This window comes from Ammospiza caudacuta, chromosome 5, assembly GCF_027887145.1.
Source record: "Ammospiza caudacuta isolate bAmmCau1 chromosome 5, bAmmCau1.pri, whole genome shotgun sequence".
In the NCBI taxonomy this organism is placed as follows: domain Eukaryota; kingdom Metazoa; phylum Chordata; class Aves; order Passeriformes; family Passerellidae; genus Ammospiza; species Ammospiza caudacuta.
Genome location: NC_080597.1, coordinates 10,356,917 through 10,377,407, shown reverse-complemented (window position 1 = coordinate 10,377,407; position 20,491 = coordinate 10,356,917). Strand labels below are relative to the sequence as shown.

The 20,491-nt window shown below is 42.0% G+C and overlaps 1 protein-coding gene across 1 annotated transcript; it reads right to left on the bottom strand.

Annotated features, from left to right (window-relative positions):
- Positions 1-1,550: 1,550 nt before the first annotated feature.
- PARP12 (poly(ADP-ribose) polymerase family member 12) lies at positions 1,551-17,703 on the bottom strand. The gene is made up of 13 exons (XM_058805235.1): positions 17,531-17,703; positions 16,841-17,185; positions 15,483-15,618; positions 13,644-13,938; positions 12,595-12,693; positions 10,597-10,720; positions 9,740-9,935; positions 9,150-9,270; positions 7,767-7,863; positions 6,792-6,870; positions 5,480-5,610; positions 4,692-4,843; positions 1,551-3,813 (listed from the first exon to the last, which is right to left on the bottom strand). The coding sequence occupies exons 1-13, from the start codon at positions 17,701-17,703 to the stop codon at positions 3,545-3,547; spliced, it is 2,217 nt and encodes a 738-aa protein (XP_058661218.1). The 3' UTR covers positions 1,551-3,544.
- Positions 17,704-20,491: the final 2,788 nt, after the last annotated feature.

Here is a 20,491-nt window from a genome sequence, read left to right as displayed (position 1 = left end):
AGCTTCTATTAAATATGTCTTCTGGTCTTTGTAATGATGACAGAAAGCTGTCAGTATGAAATGGTATTTTTAATGAAGATGCTGATAGGAAAAAAGCTTTACAGTTTTGTACTTTAAAAATAGTATTCCTAGAAAAACAGAGTTGGGTGGCAGAAATTATTATGCTTCATGGATTGTAAATTGGAACTTTCTAGTTTTATCTGGCATTAAACTGCAGAATTTCCTCTCTGTGTGAGATACTTCAGGCAATGATCACCTCATTTCCCTTTGTTAATCATCCTGGACATAGCTTCACCTGATACCAGACTCTTCCAGGTGTTTACAGTAGAAAGCAGGGTAAAATAATTTAAAGCTGATTTATAAACTGTCTTTCACTGCTTGGTTTATACTGGCCCCACTCACTTTCTTCTGACCTTGAAAAATCTCATGTTTCTAAGATGTTTTTCTCCCTGCACTGCAGGGAGCTGTGGCTACTTCCAAGGAGGGAGTATTCCCTCAGTTGCTAGGATTTCTGCATGCAGAGATGAAACTGTGATGGGCCTGAAGCAAGAAGTGCAGTGGAGCTTTGGAGGCCATGAAGTCTATCCTTGGACAAACAGGGAAGCAGCAGTTGTGCTGCCCATGTAACAGCCATCCCACCCGGATCTTCTGCTGGAAGAACTCCAAGTTAAACAGCATTTCTGCAATTCTCACTTGCCCTTTGGCCCCAAGGCAGCCCTGGTTCCTGGAAGCAAAGCTTGTTCTCCAAGCCCAGCAGCACTGAGCACCTGCTATCTGCCATCCACCCAAGTTCCTCTCACCCACCAGCCCCTACTTTGCCAGGCTGCAGGTATCCAAACCAGATACTGCCACTCCCTTGCTGCCAACACTTAGACAGGATTTTGGCACCCACACAGCATAAAATCCAGTCAGAAAATGAAGACAAACCTGGCTCCAGGTACCCCTCATGAAAAGGTGCAGTGAACTGCCTCTGGCTGGCTGCCAGGCCCCTCTCCAGCACAGCAGAATCAGGGGTCACAAACCCCCATGGCTCCACACCCCACTGCTGGCACAGCAAAGCTGTTTGGCTTCTGCTGGCTGTGCTGTCTGCCTTGCCAGGATGGACCTGGTACCAAAAAGGAAACAACCTTCACAGCTTATCTGTCTCCTCACATGGTGTGGGAGTGAGTGACACATTACTGCACTCTTCCTGCTCAGTGGCTTGGCTTAAGTAGCCAAAAGAGATACTCCTCACTCAGAAAAGAGGACCAATGTTACTTTTTGCCTAAAGTTTGGATTTAATGCAAACATCTCTTTAATGTGTTCATTTCCAAATGCAACCCAAACAGCTGTAGAGGGATTTCTACTGCTTAACAACAACCTCAAAATTTACAAGTTTATTGGAATATTGTGATTTCAGTATTGAAAAAGAGAAAACCCTCAGAAGGAGTTTACTGGCTTGAGTACCTGTTTATTTACCGTACACAAGAATGTTACCCCTGCAGTTTCAAAAGTGGAAAACAAGGTAACTTTTCTTTTCTGTGATAATGGAGAAATAACAGACTACAAAGTACAACAACCAGGCATTTTATTCTCTGTTTTACTTACACTCATACACATACAAGAATCAAGTTAGAGGTTTTAAAAATACAATAAAAAATATCAATAAAAATATTTCAACTTTTTGCCTAAAAAAAGAATGTTTGTTTCAATTTTCTGGCAGAAGATTAACATGACTTTAGCTATCCTAGTTCTTACCTGAAATTCTGCTTATGTTCAGAGGAAGAAATTCAAACAACCAGTATTCTCATTTGCCATTAACATGTAGATGAACATGGGTTTTGTTTTGGCAGAAAAACTTACTCTGAACAGACTGGAAATTTTTCCTACATAACTGTTATCCTCCTCAAGGAATGTGCTATTTGCTGACAAGCTCTTTTGCTGACATTAGATTTATCCTTTATGTTCTATTACAAATCTTTCAAAAGAAATAATACAGCCAATTTGCCTGTCCCTATTCTGTGTTGCAGTGGGATTAAACACAAATGGGAGATATTTAAACACAAATAGCAGATATGCTGCTAGATCTGCAGTTTACAAAAAAGGGGGTCTCCACAGCCTTACTCCAGCTAATCATGGCCAAGCTCCTGGCTCACAGTGCTGAAGTAATAAAGAGTTACCCAGTGAACCCCTGTCAGTCATCATCCAGATGAGTTAAAAAGAAATATACAGAATGTAGCTGAAGATGAGCTTTTTTAGGTCATATAGAAAGTATTTCTTAAGGCTTCTGCAGCACAGTGTAGCTAACTTATAGCTACTTTAGCACATTAATCTTATGATAAAGTATCTATCTATGCATCAGCAACTTTATTCTTAAAAAAATATTTGATAGCTCAAGTTTTTTGATTGCACACATGTAAGCTGACTGCTCAACACTATTATCTTCTTCTGATAGGTATCATTAAATATTCAATCTAATTTTCAGATTTAAAAGGTTTCAGCTCTGTGGCTGAAGACAGCTTCCTAGGTAAGCATGTTTTTCTTGAAAGAAGTCCAATGACAGCTTGATTACACAGGAAATCTGTGAATCTCCTGCACCCAAAGAGGCAGAACAGCTAATGAGAGACAGTCACTCACCATCCTTCCCAGCAGCTCTGAGGGAACCGTAAAGTTCATCCACAGAACCAAGGTACTGATAACCAAGCAGGACAAGCAGTATGTCTCCCTCCTAAGTATGGTATTAAATAACTGTGAGTTGCCTCCTCTGCTTCCTCCACAGCACCTGCCAGCACTCTTGTGTTTGTAGGCACAGTGAAAGTCATGAAAAACTTGTGTTCTCAGACATGAAATACAGTATTTATTTGATACAGTAAATCATCTGAATCACACAGCACCAAGCAACCTCTGTAATGCTTGTATCTTTGGTAATTGTTTTAAATGAGAAACTTAACAAGTGAAAATAAGTCTCTGTTTCAACAAGCAAGTTTAATTTTTGAGGTTTTGTTGGTGCAGATTAAGTAAGAACAAAAAAGAAGAGTGCTGCTATGAATTTATGCAACGAGTTGAGCACAGAGATTGTACAATCACAGTTGCAAACACCTGAATGTCTATTGTTACAGGAGACAGATTACTAAAAACTTGTATTTTATCCAGTTTTGAGTTAAAAGATAAACAGGTAGAGGGATAGCACCTCTGACCAATGAGCACGTGTAAAAATCTATCCTGAAACAATAACTACAAACTGTTTAAACTTGGCAGTCATGGCCAATCCTCATGCTACAACCATCAGCAATTTCTTCTAATAAATTTATAAAAGGCTCCCATAATGTAGGGTAATGTGAAAGCTGCTACAAATAGGATACAGAAACAGGATTTTAGGAATTCTAAAACATCCTCTGTGTCTTTTTATGCCTTGTTTTCTATTACACAGAAAAGACAGAGAAAAAATGTTTCTGAACACTCACCTATCTGATCACACAGCTTCTTCAAAATCAATTTTTCTCTCTCAAGTCAAAACTAAAAAACTGTTTAAACCAGTTAAACATAAGGATGACAGGTTTTACTGCTATAGAAATCTTGCTGATGCCTGGTATTCTATGAGATACTCTGGATAAATCTGCTGTTTCTCAAAGATGACAAAGATAGAAGGGTTTGAGGAGTTATTCACACAACTGTCATAGAATTTTTGGTTGTCCTTCATGGGAGGCCGAACATAATGAGAACTCCCAAGAGTGAACTCCCCCACCAGCACTCGAGCCAGGAACATGGTCTTGGTGTTTGAGTCTGTCCCACAGTAGTTGTCAGAATAAGATGCATCCCTTGCAAAATAACTTCCTGCAGAAGAGACAGCAAGACAGAGTTTATAAGACACTAAAACAGCAGGAACAAAGTGATACTGTGTGAAAATGAATAAATAAGCAAATCCATTAAGCAATTCATGAACAGCCTTTCCAAAGCCTTCACTTGTCCTCTGTGTCCCTCTTAGTGGCAATGATCACTATGCACTTTTTAGTTTTCACAGCACACATATTAAAAACCAATGTTTAAAACGTTATCATAATCTTCTAAAGGATATCCTCCTAACCCTAGACGTCCAGCTCCCCCACCATCACCACAACTCCTCTCCTGGCAGAGGCCACTAATATTCATCAGCACAGCTGGACTTGATCCTTGTGGGTCCCTTCCATGCTCAAAACACACTGTGATCCTCTAACATTTCTGAGAGTTACAAAGTATTCAACCAGAAAGGTGTGTAGTCAGCCAGTCAGGGTGTCTCAGCTATTCACTCCATGTGCTGGAAATTTCCTGTACACAGGACAATATAGAAGGATGTAATCTGCTAATAAGACAAAAAAACTGTAACCAGAATTACATTGAGATTCTTGGGGAAAAAAAAAAGAAAAAAAGCCAGGCTGCTTCTCTGTAGGAGTTGGGAGAAACTGGAACAGCAGTAAGCCTGGAATCTAGCAGATGGTTTCTGGTACAACTGACCTCTTCTGTCTTTTCTTGCAAGTACTTAAGAGAGCAGAGGCCAAGGCCTTTTAGAGTGCCTTAGCTCCAAATGGCCCTTGTGAAACTCAGCTCTGTGTCCCACATCACGACACAGAGAAGCCCAGGACTGGCCAAGTACCACCTTGTAAACTTTAGCCCTCTGCAGTGAGTACTGAGAATTTTTAGCAAGTCAAGGATTACTGAAGGAGCTGGAGAACAACCTTTGCCGTAGACTGTCCCATGAAGGCCACAGATTCTCCAGTCAAAGTTTTGCTGGCAGATGGCATCAATGTCTTTTTTACTGGTCCCATGAAATAAAAATCTCTCATCTGCAGCCTTTCCACCATTGCTCTTCTGCATTAGGTCCTTCTGCCTGCAATGAGAAGCAGAATCTTTGCTGTGGCTGTGCCCACAGGTACCCACAGCTACTCAGAAACAATTTTACACAGAGTATATTCTGAAAATCTTTACAGTAAGGCCTAATTTGGGCATACAAACCTGCTTTCATCACATTATACATAAATGCTTTACTACAAATGTTTTATTTCCTTCACTGCATCTGAAGAGAGAGGGAGGAATCTCAGTGTTATTTTTTTTCCCTGAACACAGAAGTTTCTATTAAGGTTTGCCCTCCCTGAGTTTTGCATTTCATTTTAAAGGCTGTTTCAATTTTGACCAGCTGCAAAACACTGTGCTAAATGTGACTCATTACCAGCTTCAAGGTTTCACTGGAAGGAAGCTGTCATGGACACAGGCCTGGCAGAAGTCAGGAGCAAGGATTCCTCCCACACAGCCCTGAATCTGACTGTTCTAAGCTCTGTGTCTTTACTGAGCTTTGGGTTTGTTGATACCTCTTATCTAAATGTTGATACTAGGTAGGTATTTCAGTGGGAGAGTGGTGGCAGAGGCATTTCAGGAATGCATGTTCTATCTTTAGCACAGCACATACAGCTAACTGCAGAAACAACAAACACCATGCACACACACCAGAGCAGTGTTTTACCCTTACCATTGATACAGTTCCCAGAGGGATGGGTTCTGAACTCTACAAATCTTTTTAATAGCTGCTTTGGGCATTGTGCGCTGAAAGTCCACTTTGACTTTCTTGTATTCTTCAGAAGAACAGTCAAGCTCAATCAGCTGCAAGGAAATGTTTGAAAAGTTATTTTGCCATGCTTTTGTGCAGCTACTCAATCCCTCTTAGTATCTGGGTCCAGATATGCATGCATGCATCAAACAGTATCTAAATACATAGCAGAAATGAGCACATAAATAAGGAATTGAGAATTTATGTTGCAGAAAACCAGAGGATCTTTTTATTTTATACTCCTGACAGCTAGTGAACCCAAACTGCACTCACTGCCTGTTGTGTTTCTAAATCAATTGGAGAGGCTTTAGTCAAACAATTTTAGGGAGAAACATGGTCCCACTACTAAAAATCAGTTCCTTACATGACAGTTCTGAAAGCATGCAAAGCTTACTTGTATATTTTTGTAGGAACATAAAAAATGTCAATGTTAGTCTTGTTTCTTAGTGACAACTTGTTGAGGATTTGCATTTTGCAAGTTAGTGATTTCTGAGCATCAGATAGTACCTTTTCTGTAGGCACAGTTACTAGAGTTGACAGAGGAGCTGGTGGAAGCAGAGAGGAAGTCAGAGAAAGTATGCCACACATATATTAACTGGGTGAGTTACAAAGGTAAAGAAGTTTACTTCACTGGAATTAATAAAATAATAGTAAATATAATAATAAAAGATCCCATCCCGAACAAGCTGCCCTGAGAGGTTGTGGAGTCTCTCTGGAGATATTCAAAACCTACCTGGACACAATCCTGTGTGACCTCCTCTGGGTGAACCTGCTTTAGCAGGGGAGTTGGTTTCTGTGATCTCCAGAGGTTACCCCATCCAAGCCCAACCATTCTGTGAACTCCCCTGATTTCAGAGGAGCTCTCCAGAGACACACAACAGCCTACAGCTAAGGGAAGGGCTGCTCTGAAGCTCAGAGGCATCATTTACCTCTGCTGCTTTCAGCACATGTTGGGACATCAAAACTGTGTATTTTGGGCACCAGTACCAGTCTTGTTAACACAGCAAATTTGCCAAGCCAAGGGATTGATAGTAGCAGTGAAAGTCCCTGCTGCCACAGTTTTACTGCCACCATTTGTTCAAATTTGGGTCTAGTTTCACCTCCAAGTCTGTCCAGTGTGGTATCAGGTTTAAATTTACCAATACCTCTGTATTATGCTATATAGAAACACTGAACTTGTGATGGAACAAACCTTACATGACAAAACTGAAAGAAAAAACTAAAAGCTCCAAACCTTGAATCCCAGTTCAGGCAGGGCAGATTTGTCCCAGTGAGCTGGAATGTTCTTAAAACCTTCTGTATGTTTAACGCCCCTGTAGATGGTAAGACATCACAAATAGACAATGAAAATAAAACTAAACATGACATTTTATGTACATATTATACTAAACATTTTTGTCAAGCTTAGGGAGAATATAGGCAACTGAACATATCAAAAATATTTCAAAACTGTCATTTCTGTTCAGCACATGAAAGTATTTGTTCCAAGTCATCGTGTCAAGACTTATGTCAGAAAGCAGGATGCCAAATCAGAAAATAAGAAATATATACTCTAAACTCAACACATAAGGATTTCTCTTGCAGAGTTGAATGTATATATAAAAGCTGTAATAGACCAGGGGAGGTAAATACAAATACATCCAGTATCACATCAATGTGACTGAAACAGGATAGATACAGACCTCCCCTGTACTTACACTCCAATTTTAATTAGTGTGTTTAGCTGCTCTTTTCAGTGTTTAAGCAAGGACTGTGTGCTGCAAGGGAATGTGCAAAAATTGGTTGTTACATGCAGCTCTATCTCCTTGCAGGCCCCCACCTTTTGCTCTACCTGTAAAAACTACTGCTTTCCTTTCAGATTGGCTGGCTGCTCTCAAAAGAATTTTTCTGAACTTGCACAGAGCTTTGAAAATTATTAATCTCGAAAAGAGCTAGTACACATAAACACACTGCTACATGTTGAATTATTTCCTACATTTACACACTTCCTGTGGCCAAACCCAAATTTTCTTCACCACAGAGGTTTCTGAACTGATTGAAAACTACTGGCCAGGCTGTAACACTGCCCTGGCAAGACATGGTTGTAGGAAAGGTTTGGCCCTTTCACAATTGCCTTAGCAGCTACTTCTTCATCCTGTCTGCACCCATGGAGGATTCAGCATTCACAAAGCACTAAACCCATCATCTCAGAATGAGCAGCTGTGGTTACCTGGCTTTTGTCTTTTCAACCTCTGCCTGAGAGACAAATTTAGGTCTCCTGCAAATCTTCCTCTCTGTTTTGTAGCAAAGGTTTTTCTGCATCATGGCTGGGGAAAAAAAACCCAAACAAAATCCCATGAACAATCAAAGATGTTTTTGAAAGCCTTCACACTGCAGCCACATTTGTCACCAAGTTGTTTTGTTAAAAACATAGACAAAAAGGCTCCCTCCTCCTCATTTTGCAACCAAGAACTTTTTTCCTACACTTAGTTGTAGATTTCAAACCCTGTAACCACAACCCAACATCTATCACAGACCATTTATTTTTATTGGCCACCAAGAGAAACAAGTCACAGCAACCTGAATTTTAGAGGCATTCCTTCTGGATCTTGGAAACTCTGCAGCTACTGTGACATCATACTAACAATTAATTGTCAGTACCAGCCAGGACAATGAGGCCTTATCTTCAGAGAGAGATACACAGGAAAACAAAAACACCTCTTGACACCACCAAGCCTCGAAATGAAGTTCTGAAAGACATCTACACTGCATATATTTGCCTAAGTTACTAAAAAAAGCCCAAACCTTGGAAAAGGGATTGATTCACTATGCAATTTTCACTTCTAAGCTGGCCAAGTTTTCCCAGCAATGCTTTTGATTGAATCACAAACAACACATAACATGTCCTTTCTGGTTTTTTGGTTTGAGGTTTTTGTGATTGGCTTTTTTCATGCAGAATGAGATAGTAATGAAAAGCTGGATCAAAGACAACTACATCAAACTGACAGTCCAGGCAGGCTGATTCTCATCATTGTTATACATAATTTTTGAAAAAGATGCCAAGAAAAGCAACAGCTCAGAGAGGACAGTACCATCACAAGTAGCTTATATTTCCTGAACTCTTGGGAAACACTTCTTCCTACTTTGACATAGTCAAGGTGTTTTCTCAGCCTTTCAGACAGGATGAAAAGAAAATATGTGCAACAATCTTGCAATGCTAAGGACTGTCTGGATCCTACACCTTGTCCAAGTGGTTTTTTTTTTCTGCAAACCAGTGATTAAAGTAGAGCAGAAGCTGGCTTGTCAAGTCTTCTAGAAGTTCCTCAGCATTTGTGTTGGTGCCAGCATCAGTGTCATGCTTGGACTTTCTGGCAGATATTTTGAAACCTAGTACAAAAACTCCTCAAAAATAAAAGCTTTGAAAGAATAGAATGCCACTCTGCTTATATGAACAGCTCTTATCCTGAGAACTTTGATTGAATTGCAGTGCTTACAGAGACAGAGTTTCTAAGTCCAAATTTCTCTCTTCTATCTCTGGTAATAAGGTAATTCAGAACCACAAGATATCTGGGAGGGAAGAACAAAACATAAAAACAAAACAAATGCAACCTACACACAAAATTTATTTCATATTCATGTCTTCCAGCTTTGAAGGTCATCTTTGGAGAACTTTCAGTCAAATAAGCTTTCTCCAGGTCATCACTGCAGACAGTAGCAGCTGCATGAAGATCATCCTGTCATGCCAAAAATAGAGAGGAAAAAAAAGTTTCTCCTGGTCTGTTATAGAAAAGCAAGTCTAAAAACCAACAACTCTCTTATGTATGTTGGCTGCAGGATATATCAGTGTATGAGAAATCCTTGATTTAGAGTGACACATTTACCAACTAGACCAAGCAAGATGGACCTTCAGAGAAGGAGGCTTTTCTCAGAAGCAATGTAAAAAATGTATTATTACTGTGATCCTATCTGACACAACTCACTGAATAGTTATCTGATAATATTTGTGACTCATCAGTGACCAGTCCCCCACCTGGACCAACCAAAATCACAAGAAAAAGACCCCATTAGGCCTTTGATGTCCATCTGTACAGTGTGAGAGGAAGAGGGTGACAAGAGAGGGGGAGGATATAAGCTCTGTGCACTTTTCAGTAGTTCTGCACTTGTCACCCAGCCTCAGGAGCCTCTCCATTTCTCCACACTTACTTGTTTTCCATACTCCTGCCACATGCCATATTCATCTTTCCAGTACCAGATCCATTCTGTTGTGAGGATGAAATGAGGGGGTTTGGTCACAGAGGAGGCTGTAGAAAGACGTCTGACTTTTTTCGACCCACAGCACATGTCATGAAAAGAGATACTGAACGGGAAAAGGAACTCTTCAGTAAAAGCACAATCAAATCTATAAAAAAAAAGAGGGAAAAGAAATCAGAACTGTTTGTGAAGCTTTACTGATAGATTCAGAAGCCCACTACAGATTTGCAAATTAGGTCAATCTCATCCAAAAGCAGGACACAAAGGTGCACTTTTCACTACAATGTGTGCTTTGCACCTTGCACTTTTCACAACTCTGTGTGCTAGCTCTATTATGTGTTGGTACGTATTTTGCATTACAGTCCTATGTCCCACATTGGTTCTATGGGCAATGATCATAGCCCACTCCTAAATCAGAACACTGGAAAACAGGCACTGCCTTCTCCTTGGTGACCAGCTATATTCTAAAGAGAACACTGACATAACTTAAGAAGGGCTTCCAAGAGCCTGTAACATAGGAGGAACAGGTAATTTTCCAGCATGGCATGTGGCAAACTGGGATGAGCCCTTTCCAATACTCTCTTTATGCTATATAACCAGTTCCAAACTCTGAAAGGTATTTCCATATTCTTCACATGCTCTGCTCCCAAGAGGGGGGAAAATCTCATGCAAAGTGAGGTCAGTAGAAGAATGTCAAATAAAACTGCTTATGCAATGACTACATTAGAATTGCAGCAATTTATAGCCACTAAGGATCTGGTACAACACAACAAACTCTAAACATTATAAATTTTTATAAGAGTTTATACCTGGCGTTTTTTGGGTCACAATATGCATCTTCTATTTCTTCCATATTCGCGAAGTCCTTCCAGGTATTACCCTCACAGTACTGCCATCTATATGGCAAGTGAAAATGGGTTCTGATACACTTTTCTGTAAAAGTTTAAAAAAAAAAAAAAGAAGTAGGAGATTTTGACAGTATTTTGACAGGCTATGAGAGAACTCCAACATTTTAGGGCTGTGTACCCAGCTGGTGAAATCATCAAAAGGATAGTTTTTGATGATTTCAAAGATGACAGGAAAGTGTTCACCTATGGCTCCATTACAAGCAATAGTTCAAAATTTTTCAGCATAAGCAAGCAACACTTGAATTTTTGGGCTTAGGTGGAAGTCCAGGTTTTGTATGTACTAGACTCTCTTTGCACATTTAAATTGTGCAGATCATTCTCAAAGAGACAAAAAATGATCACAGGCTCCTACAAGGCTATTATTTAATAAATATGAAAAAAGTGTATTTATGATTAACCACTCTGTCACAAAGTGGTATTACTGAGGAAAAATCCAAAGCCCAGAAGTGCTTAGCTGTAAGATAGGAGAAGGATTGTCACTGTTTGACTTCAGATAGTAACTAAGTACAACACTGCCATTTACTCCCATTTCTTTCAATGAAATGGGGAGAATGGGAAAAAGGTAAATCTGTGGGCTGAAATCAGAACAGTTTAGTAACTGAAACAAAATACAATATAGCAGGTGTAAGTGTATATATATATATATATATATATATACACACACTCTTGTATATCTGTAATGAAGCTAACAAAAAGTGAGACAGGAACAAAGCCCAATAAATACAAGTGATGCACACATGTTTGCTCACCACCCACTGACTGATGCCCAGCCCCTTCCCAAGCAGCAATCATCCTCTCCCAGCCAACTCCCCCAGTCTATATGCTGAGCATGATGTTTTAATGGTATGGAATAGCCCTTTGACAAGTTCAGGTCAGCTGTCCTGGCCATGCTCCTTCTCAGCCTCTTGTGCACCTCTTTATTGGCAAAACATGGGCAGCTGAAAAATTCTTTACTTTGGGTAAGCACTACTTAGCAACAATTAAAGCATCAGTGTGTTATCAATGTTATTCTCATATAAATCCAAAACACAGCACTGTACTGGCTTCTAGGAAGAAAATTAACTCTGTCCCAGCTGAAAGCAGGGATGTATCCACCACTTATTCCACAGTATTTATACCATGTCTAGGTCCCACACCTTCCAACACAACCCAGTAAATAACCATCACCTTTCCCCTCTTCTGAAAAATACACAGACATCATTCCTTTAGTCTCAAAGTCCTTTGCCCTTCAGTAAGTCTCCAAGAGATCCAGAAGAGCAATGATAGCAGTGAGCCAGGTATCAGAGTGTTACAAGAGTTCAAAGTGTCAGTGGGCAGTCACTCCTCAACAGGAGTGAAGGTGACATCACCAGTGCACATGTGCATAAACACCAAGCTAATTTCCACAGCAGAACAAAAGGAAACTTAACTCCAGGCAAAGTCAAGGAGAAACTGCACCACACCTTCATACAAGGAGGCATTCAGTACACAGGTCAAGAACATCAAGAAAAAAAAAAGGATGACAAAGCAGCCTTGTTCCTGGACACCTTGGAACATTTTGAAAGGGAGACAGCTAAGACAGATGGAATAGAAGAGTACGAGAAGAAAAAAATTAGAATTCAGAGTATCTTTCATATCTTTCCTGTTTGGAAATGTGACTCTTATCATTCTGCAATCCCTTAGGTAAACACAGGTGGAGTAGCCAATCTTCAGCACAAGCAGATTCCAGAGCAAAACAAAACATCTCCTTTGTTTGGTGTGCCAGGTCAAACATTTTCCTACAGCAGTCCAGACAGTAGTGAGATTTAACTCACAGAAAGTTTCCCCTTTCTGTGAAAGATGTCTACCATTTCCTCTTTATGACAACAGAAAAACAGGCTGGACTTGACACAGTCTGTACTGATACTTGAGACAACCTACCTTTAAAGCCACAACCTCTGTACAGATGATGTAAACATATCTGTTCTGATTCATCCTCCTTTGAAGTTGAGGAATCCCGTCTAGCACTGGGTTTTCCATCTAGAGGGGGGAATTGGAACCATTAACACACTTCAGATCAACAATGCCTCTTAAAGTGCTCCTATCCTTGGAAAGAAGCCTAAAGGCAATGATTGTAACCACCTAACTGCACTCAGCCCCAGAAAGACAAGGAAGCCTTTGATAAACTTGTATACTCAAAGTCCCCTCCCTGTATCCATCCTTTCTGAACTTGATTTCCTTGCAACTGCTGAATTCCTCAGATACAGATTTTTGCTATCCCCACAAAATGAGAATAGAGTCCAATTCCTTTATACTTCCAGATGGACTTGAGTTAAATGTGCGTTCCACACAGCTGATCACACTGGCAGCTATAAAATACAAAGTTTCAAAATCTGATACTTTATAAATTAAAGCACATTAAGGAAAGGAAGAAGAAACTCCAGGCAGAATAGCAGAGATGAGCATACACACTTGAATTCTCCATTCTGTTATCCTGTTTTTTCCCTGCTAAACTATACTTAAATTACAATTCTAAAGAACTTCAAAAGAAAAGTGCAAATGAAATATCACACTTCCAAGAAATAACTAGGATAGTGCTGTTTGTGAATTCTTGTGCCAGACAATCGCTACATTAAAGAAAAACAATTAAAAAGTTTATAATCAGACAACCACTCCTATTCTTAAACAGGTCTCTACCTTTACGTATTTTACCTAAAAAAACTCCAAAATTATAGAGCTCCCTACTCCCAGCTCCTGTTACACGTATTTAACCCCAAGTTTGAGAATTTTATAAACAACAGCACTCTGTTTCTCAGGAACCTCTCTTGACTTCACTTGTCAAGACAAACATCTCTCTCAATGAGATAGGTACAAGGTCCATCCTTGTACACAAATCAAGATGCTAATTCAGTTTTCTCAATGACACCAGTGAAAATATTAAATTCACTACTATGCCACTCCTGATGTATTCAAAAGAGGACATTATTTACCTTTGCATGGTGAAGATTTGGCATCTTCTATGTCATACATGCTCCTGTTGCCATTTTTTATGTCATACATGTTTCTAAAAGTGGAAGGTAGTTTCTTGATAATGTCTGAGCTCATCCCCTGTTTCTCCAGTTTCTCAAAACATTCTGGATTTAATAAATCATGGGATCGTTTGCAGCTGCTGCCAAATCTGCACTGACCCCGCAGAAAGTACTGGCAAACATGAAGTTTGGTGCAGGATGTTTTAAAGGAACAAGATCCATAAGGTCCATCACCTTTGTTATAATGCAAGCAGACCTTGGGAAGGAGAAGAAAAAAAGAATTTAAACGTCAAAGTACAATATGCTCATTTAGATTGTTTGAATCCATGTTTTGTAGGTTTTTTATGGCTACAATGTGCATACATTTGCTTTTGAAAGAAATATTTCTTCTTTCTTTTTGTTTTCCAAATGATTACTTGACAGCTTTTCCTTTGCCCTGCTAATGTTTAGAAGATCTTTCAAAAGACAACATTCTTACAGACATTCTCAAGATGGGATTTAGTGCTAAATGACACCTCTAATTTTCTAGTTTTGGAGGTTTTTTTTACTAAGGGGTACTGAATCTGGCTGGGATGGAGTTAACTTTCTTCACAGCAGACCATACCACACTATGTTTTGGGTTTGGGACCAAAACAGGGTTGATAACACATCTCTTTGGTCTGTTTGGGTCAGCTGTCCTGGCCATGCTCCCTCCTGGCTCCTTGTGCCCCTCCTCACTGGCCTTGACTGAAGGTAAGCACTCAGTGGGTTGCCAATGTGATTTTCATATTAAATCCAAAACACAGCCCTGTTTATGATACCAGTAATAAAATTAACTCTATCTCAGCTGGACCCAGAACAGATAAACACCACACAGCCTCTCACTCACTCCCTGCAGGGCTGAGATAAACACAGTTTAATATGGCATAAAATGAAGAGGAAATAATAGTGATGATAAAAGAACAGACAAAACAAGAGATGCCCAATGCAATGCTCACCACTCACTGACCAAAGCCCAGCCAGTCCCCACCAGTGTGGCACCACCCCTGGGCCACCTCCCCCTGCTCCACTGTTCAGAATGATGTCACATGGAATGGGGTACCCTTTTGTCCAGTTTGGGGCAGCTGTCCTGGCTGCATTCCCTCCCAGCTTCTTGTGCACTCTGAGTCTATGGGCAAGCAGGGCAGTGTGAAAAGCTGAAAAGTCCTTGACTCAGAGCAAGCACTGCTCAGCAAAAACTAAAACATGTTATCAACATTGTTTTCACCCTGAATGCAAAACACAGCATTGTATCAGCTATGAGAAAGAAAATTATCTCTATTCCAGCCAAAACTAGGAAATGGTCCAAACTGGACAAAGGGATATTCCATGCCACATAATGTCATATAATAGTGAGGAAGGGGACAGAGGGAAGGTAAAAGAAAGGGAAGATGGATCCTTCTTACAAGGTAGCACTTGCTCAGAGATTTATTGGGCATCAGTCTGCTTTGAGGTGGTGAAGCAGAAGTGTCTTGCAACACTTCCCCCTGCTTTCCTCCCCTTTCTACACTGTCTTTATCTCCATTCACAGGTTTTGCCACTTCAGTTCTTCTTGTTAATGCTCACCTCCTCTGCTTGGGACAGGGGAGTGAGGAACTGTTCAAGAGCTTAGCTGCCAGCCAGGGTCAACCCATCACAGGCAAGAACAGAGGATGCAGGTTTATTTTTAGATTTGCATTAAGCTAACTAAATTGACAACCAATATCCACATCTGTCAAGCCTCTTCCACGTTGTGATGCTCACTGAAACACAAGACTAAGAAGCTGTTACAGTAATACTCACCTCTGGTAAGAGGGAAGGGTCATTTTGAAGCAGAAGCTGGCAAAGTTCATCATGGTTTAAATGCTCAAGTCCATAGTGCTTTAGAACACGGAGATTGTGGTCTGAGTGGAAGTTGTGAACAAACCTGCATCCCTTCCTAGAACTCAAGAAACCCAAGATCAAAATGACTGGCATTATTTTGATACCCCATGGGCATTACACTGAACAGTGGAAAAGCACACCAAACTAGCTAGGCTCTGAAAAGTCCACATTGCTCATCTATAAAGCCATTATGTGATTTGCAAAGCAGATTACATAATTACTCTGAGGATAATTGCCACGCTACTTCTGATTCACAGTCATTACAGCCTCAGTGCACTCTGACAATATCCGCATGTTTTTGACCTGCAGCTCACAACCACAAAACCAACAAAGCTCCAGAGCATCACCTCCTCTCAGCCAATGAGTGCATCCAACAGGGTCCCACAGCACAGGGACATGCGGGGACACAGCTCTAGCACATTGCCCAGGGTCCCACAGCTCAGGGATGTGAGGAGACACTCAGCTTTAACACACTGCCCAGGGTGCCATAGCACAGGGACCTGCAGGAACACTCAGCTTAGCACAATGCCCAGGGTCCCACAGCACAGGGACATGCGGGGACACAGCTCTAGCACATTGCCCAGGGTCCCACAGCACAGGGATGTGAGGAGACACTCAGCTTTAACACACTGCCCAGGGTCCCACAGCACAGGTACCTGCGGGGACACTCAGCTCTAGCACAGTGCCCAGGGTCCCACAGCACAGGTACCTGCGGGGACACTCAGCTCTAGCACAGTGCCCAGGGTCCCACAGCTCAGGGACCTGCGGGGACACTCAGCTCTAGCACAGTGCCCAGGGTCCCACAGCACAGGTACCTGCGGGGACACTCAGCTCTAGCACAGTGCCCAGGGTCCCACAGCTCAGGGACCTGCGGGGACACTCAGCTCTAGCACAGTGCCCAGGGTCCCACAGCACAGGTACCTGCGGGGACGCTCAGCTCTAGCACAGTGCCCAGGGTCCCACAGCTCAGGGACCTGCGGGGACACTCAGCTCTAGCACAGTGCCCAGGGTCCCACAGCTCAGGGACCTGCGGGGACACTCAGCTCTCCCTGGCACGGCCCTGCTCACGGGGCAGGAAAGCGCCAGGGTGATGAGCCGGGGAGGAAGTGCTGCTGTGCAAGCACCGCCTGTGTCTGCCACCTTTGCAACAACACACACGCAAATAAATAAAAGCAGGCAATGAGCATTTCCGACGCGGAAAGGCCTTTACTGAGAGCTCCTTCCCCTGAAGGGGCACACCGAGCCCCCCGCCATGGCGGCCGCCCCCCGCCCGTCACCTGGCCAGCTGGTTGCGGCAGAAGCCCTTCAGGTGGTACTTGCAGATGTGCAGCTGCCCGCAGTGCCCCGGGCAGCCCGCGACGTGCTCCGGGCACAGCCGCACGGGGCTGGTGGCCACCACCACGGCCACCTCGGCCTCCGCCGCAGCCACCCGGCCGGGCCGCCGCACCAGCGTGAAGCGCCGCGCGTCCCGCAGCACGGCCGCCAGCTGCTCGGCCGAGGGCCGGCTCGGCAGCCGCCGCTGCAGCTCGCCCTGCTCCAGGCAGCCGCCGCTGGAGCACAGCACCCGCAGCACCTGCACCGTCAGCGCCATGGCTTTCTCGGGAAGCCCCGCCCGGGAAAGCCTCGGAAACGGAAACGAAAGTGAAAGAGTCTGAGAGGGAGCGGGGCCGTCTCGGCCCGGAGCCTGCTCTGCCCCCGCGGGGGAGTGCCTTGCTCTGGGTGAGCCGGCGGCACCTCCCTCCTCTACCTGACTCTTAGGATGTATTGACTGGTTTCAATCACATGTCACCAGCTGGGAGGTCACACATTTCCTGTAGGAAAAAGCAGGTTTAGGGATGAACGGAGCATCAGCCAGGTGAATGGAGCTTCACCGCCTTAAGTTACCGGGTGAAGGCTGGTGTCTGAATTCGGCCGTCAAAAACATCTCAGTTTATGGTTTCTGACCTGTGCCACTTTTCTGATGATACATCGTGAAGGTTGCTCTCACACTCCTTGCCAAGGTTTCAATATCTAAATTAAAAGCTCGATCATGGTCACACATCTGGACACACAGCTGCCTGCTTGCAGTGCTCACGCTGGTACACCACTGCTCCTGCCTGCACAGCGGCCAAGGCACCAGTGTGGCCATCAATGTCCTCATCCTCTAGGAACTCCCAAACTCTTCAGAAGGGTGCCCATCTTTTAATTAAGTGCCTTTGTCTGGGTCATTTTGGCACTCCTGGTTCTGCTTCACAGTCACTCATGTGAGATGCAGAGCTGTGTTTCGTGTCAGGTACAAACAGGCGACGTGTGTACTTGTGATTGCGATATGTGTGGACACTGACAATGGGATAGTTGTGAATTCTAATAATAACTGAGGAAAATAAAGCATGGGAAAAGGCCTTTGAATGTATCTTTTGTTTGCAATTAACCCTGGTTGATTTAGGAGCATTGGTATTAAGGTGTTAAAGATCTTGCTTTTTGCTTGCATTTAATCCATAAAAAGCTCTGCAATAATAACCTTTTGAAGTATAATTTTAGAATATTACTTGTATCCTTGAAACTATAGCTTTAGAATATATATAAAGGAAATATGCTTATCTCACTCCTTATTGAAGCAGAGAAAAACAGCTTGAGAAAGGAAGATGAACATCACCTCAAGCGTTTATGGTTTCGACCAAGGGAAGCTGGACATCACTGTTATGAGATTTATAGTCCTTGCAATTAAAAGGTGGACCCACATCTGGGGAGCTGGACCCCACCAGATGGGATCAGTCTTTCTTCTTTCGGAAACTGGACTGTCACCATCTGGGGATACTCCTTTGAGATACATCCTGAGAAATTAAAATCACAATAGTGTATAGAATTGTGATGTGATAATTTGGAATAAAAATTGCTGATGAGTAAAAGATTGGAAATAGAAACTGCTGAAAAAATCTGATGAGTACCCTTATAAATACCTGTAACCATCAATTATCGGTGTGCAGTTGGAGGGAAAACTTCCCCCACTGTACCCAGCACTGTATTGCTCATACTTTACCATATCAAATAATAAACTGATTGCTGCTTGAATATTGGCCTAGTCAAGCTTCTTAGTCATAACACTCAGAAGCATGCCTTAAATGGTGGCACAGCAATGATGCAAAGTGCCATCATTTCAGTCAGACTAGCAGTAGAAGGCACAGGGACTCTCACCGATCGTGGTTCTTGTTGAACAAAAGTCCTGCCTCCTTCCTTCTTTTGCCAGTCCTGTTCTGTTGTGCCTTTCCCCTTGTCTCGTCTGACTTCCCGCTTGCTCTGTGAGATCGGGAAGGAAATGACAAAAAAGTAGAATCTAGACAAGCACACTGAACGGAAAAACAGCTCTACTCAGTCAGGGTACAGGTACAGGTTCATAGAGATCTACCTGTAGCTTGCCTGTGACAGGCCATCAGCAAATGTTTATGTGAAAAATGCATATTTTATGATTGGCTTTTCTCAAATATTAAAATGAATATTATATGTGTTATGTTAGAAAATTATACTGTATTAATTTTCTTAAGTAGTGTGTTAAATATAGTTTTAGATTATAACATAATGTTAGTATAGAAACTATGCTATGTAAGATACTTTTTTTAAAGAGAGGACTTGCACTGAGATAGCAGCCACAGGACACCTAAATCTTTCAGAGAAAAAGAATTTATTGCTCCCTTATCAGAAGAAACAAACTGTCCTGCCTCGCTCAGCCCTGAAGATGCCGTTAGGATTCAGAGGAAGAAGTTGTCACTGACCAGACAGAATCCTTTGTTTGAATGGAATTTATGCTTCATGGATGAGGTGTATGAATATGCAACAGGCTATTCCTTTTAAGGGTTAATCCTGTGTTAACGTGTGTCTTTTTTGGGCTTATTTTGCACAGAAAAAGGTACCTGGACTGTCTGTACCTCTTTGCTTTATTGTCTCATATTGTCCTAATCCTAATCATCCAAATTTTTATTAGTCTAATTATATTGCTATTTTTATAACCATTTTATTACTATTAAACTTTTGAAATTTTAAAAACAAATGATTGGTGTTTTTCACAGTTTAGGAGACAACATGAGAGGCTGGAGTGTCACTTATACTATAGAAGTAATTCCATAGCTTGCACTGTCTTTGTCATCCTTTCTTCCTAAGGACAGTGTTTACCTGAGGGGCGGACCTGCAGATGGGAACATTTGTCACTGATGGTCACCTGGTGGTAAGGAACATCAAAGAGAGAGATCACACAGCACTGGCAGTGATTGACAGAATCACAGAACAGCTGAGGTGGAAAGAGGCCATAGGAGGTCATCTGGTCCAAACCCAAATCCAGCTGTTTCATCACTGAAAGAGAATAAGGGTGGAAGCCTCCTAATTTTGGTGTTTTGTCTAATGGTCTCAAAGTATTGGCCAGCTGTATACTGCCCCATATGTAGGAAATCAGTCTTGGCTGAACCAAAACTCAGGGAACCCTTTAGCATAAAAAACACTGAAGCAGCATTGTACTTGATAACTCTCATTCTCCCCAGCATTCATTTACTTTTTCTGACCCAAAATCCGTCCTATCGAACCAGCTCCCAACTTTTTACATCTTAAAGATCTGTCCCTGTATCACTGTGCTGTCCAGGTAGCTTTGTTTCAACTGTATCTCCCTTTCACACTTTCTTTCCTCATGCATCTGAAAAACCCCATTCATTTGTCAGAAATATGGTAGTTTTTTAATGATAAAATTGATATGAATGATTACATCAATGTCAACATTATATAGAGAGAAAGAAGAGCAGTGTAAGATCAGGGTTGGAGGGCTGTTTTCAGGTTGTTTTACACCCAATTAATTCCAAAGTGTTGGTGTGTGTATCACAGGGAAGTTCACAATGCTGTTTCTGCTTTGCAGGAACTCCTGAGTTTTTTGAGGCTCTATCATTCTGTCTCTTTCTCATGGAGGGCAA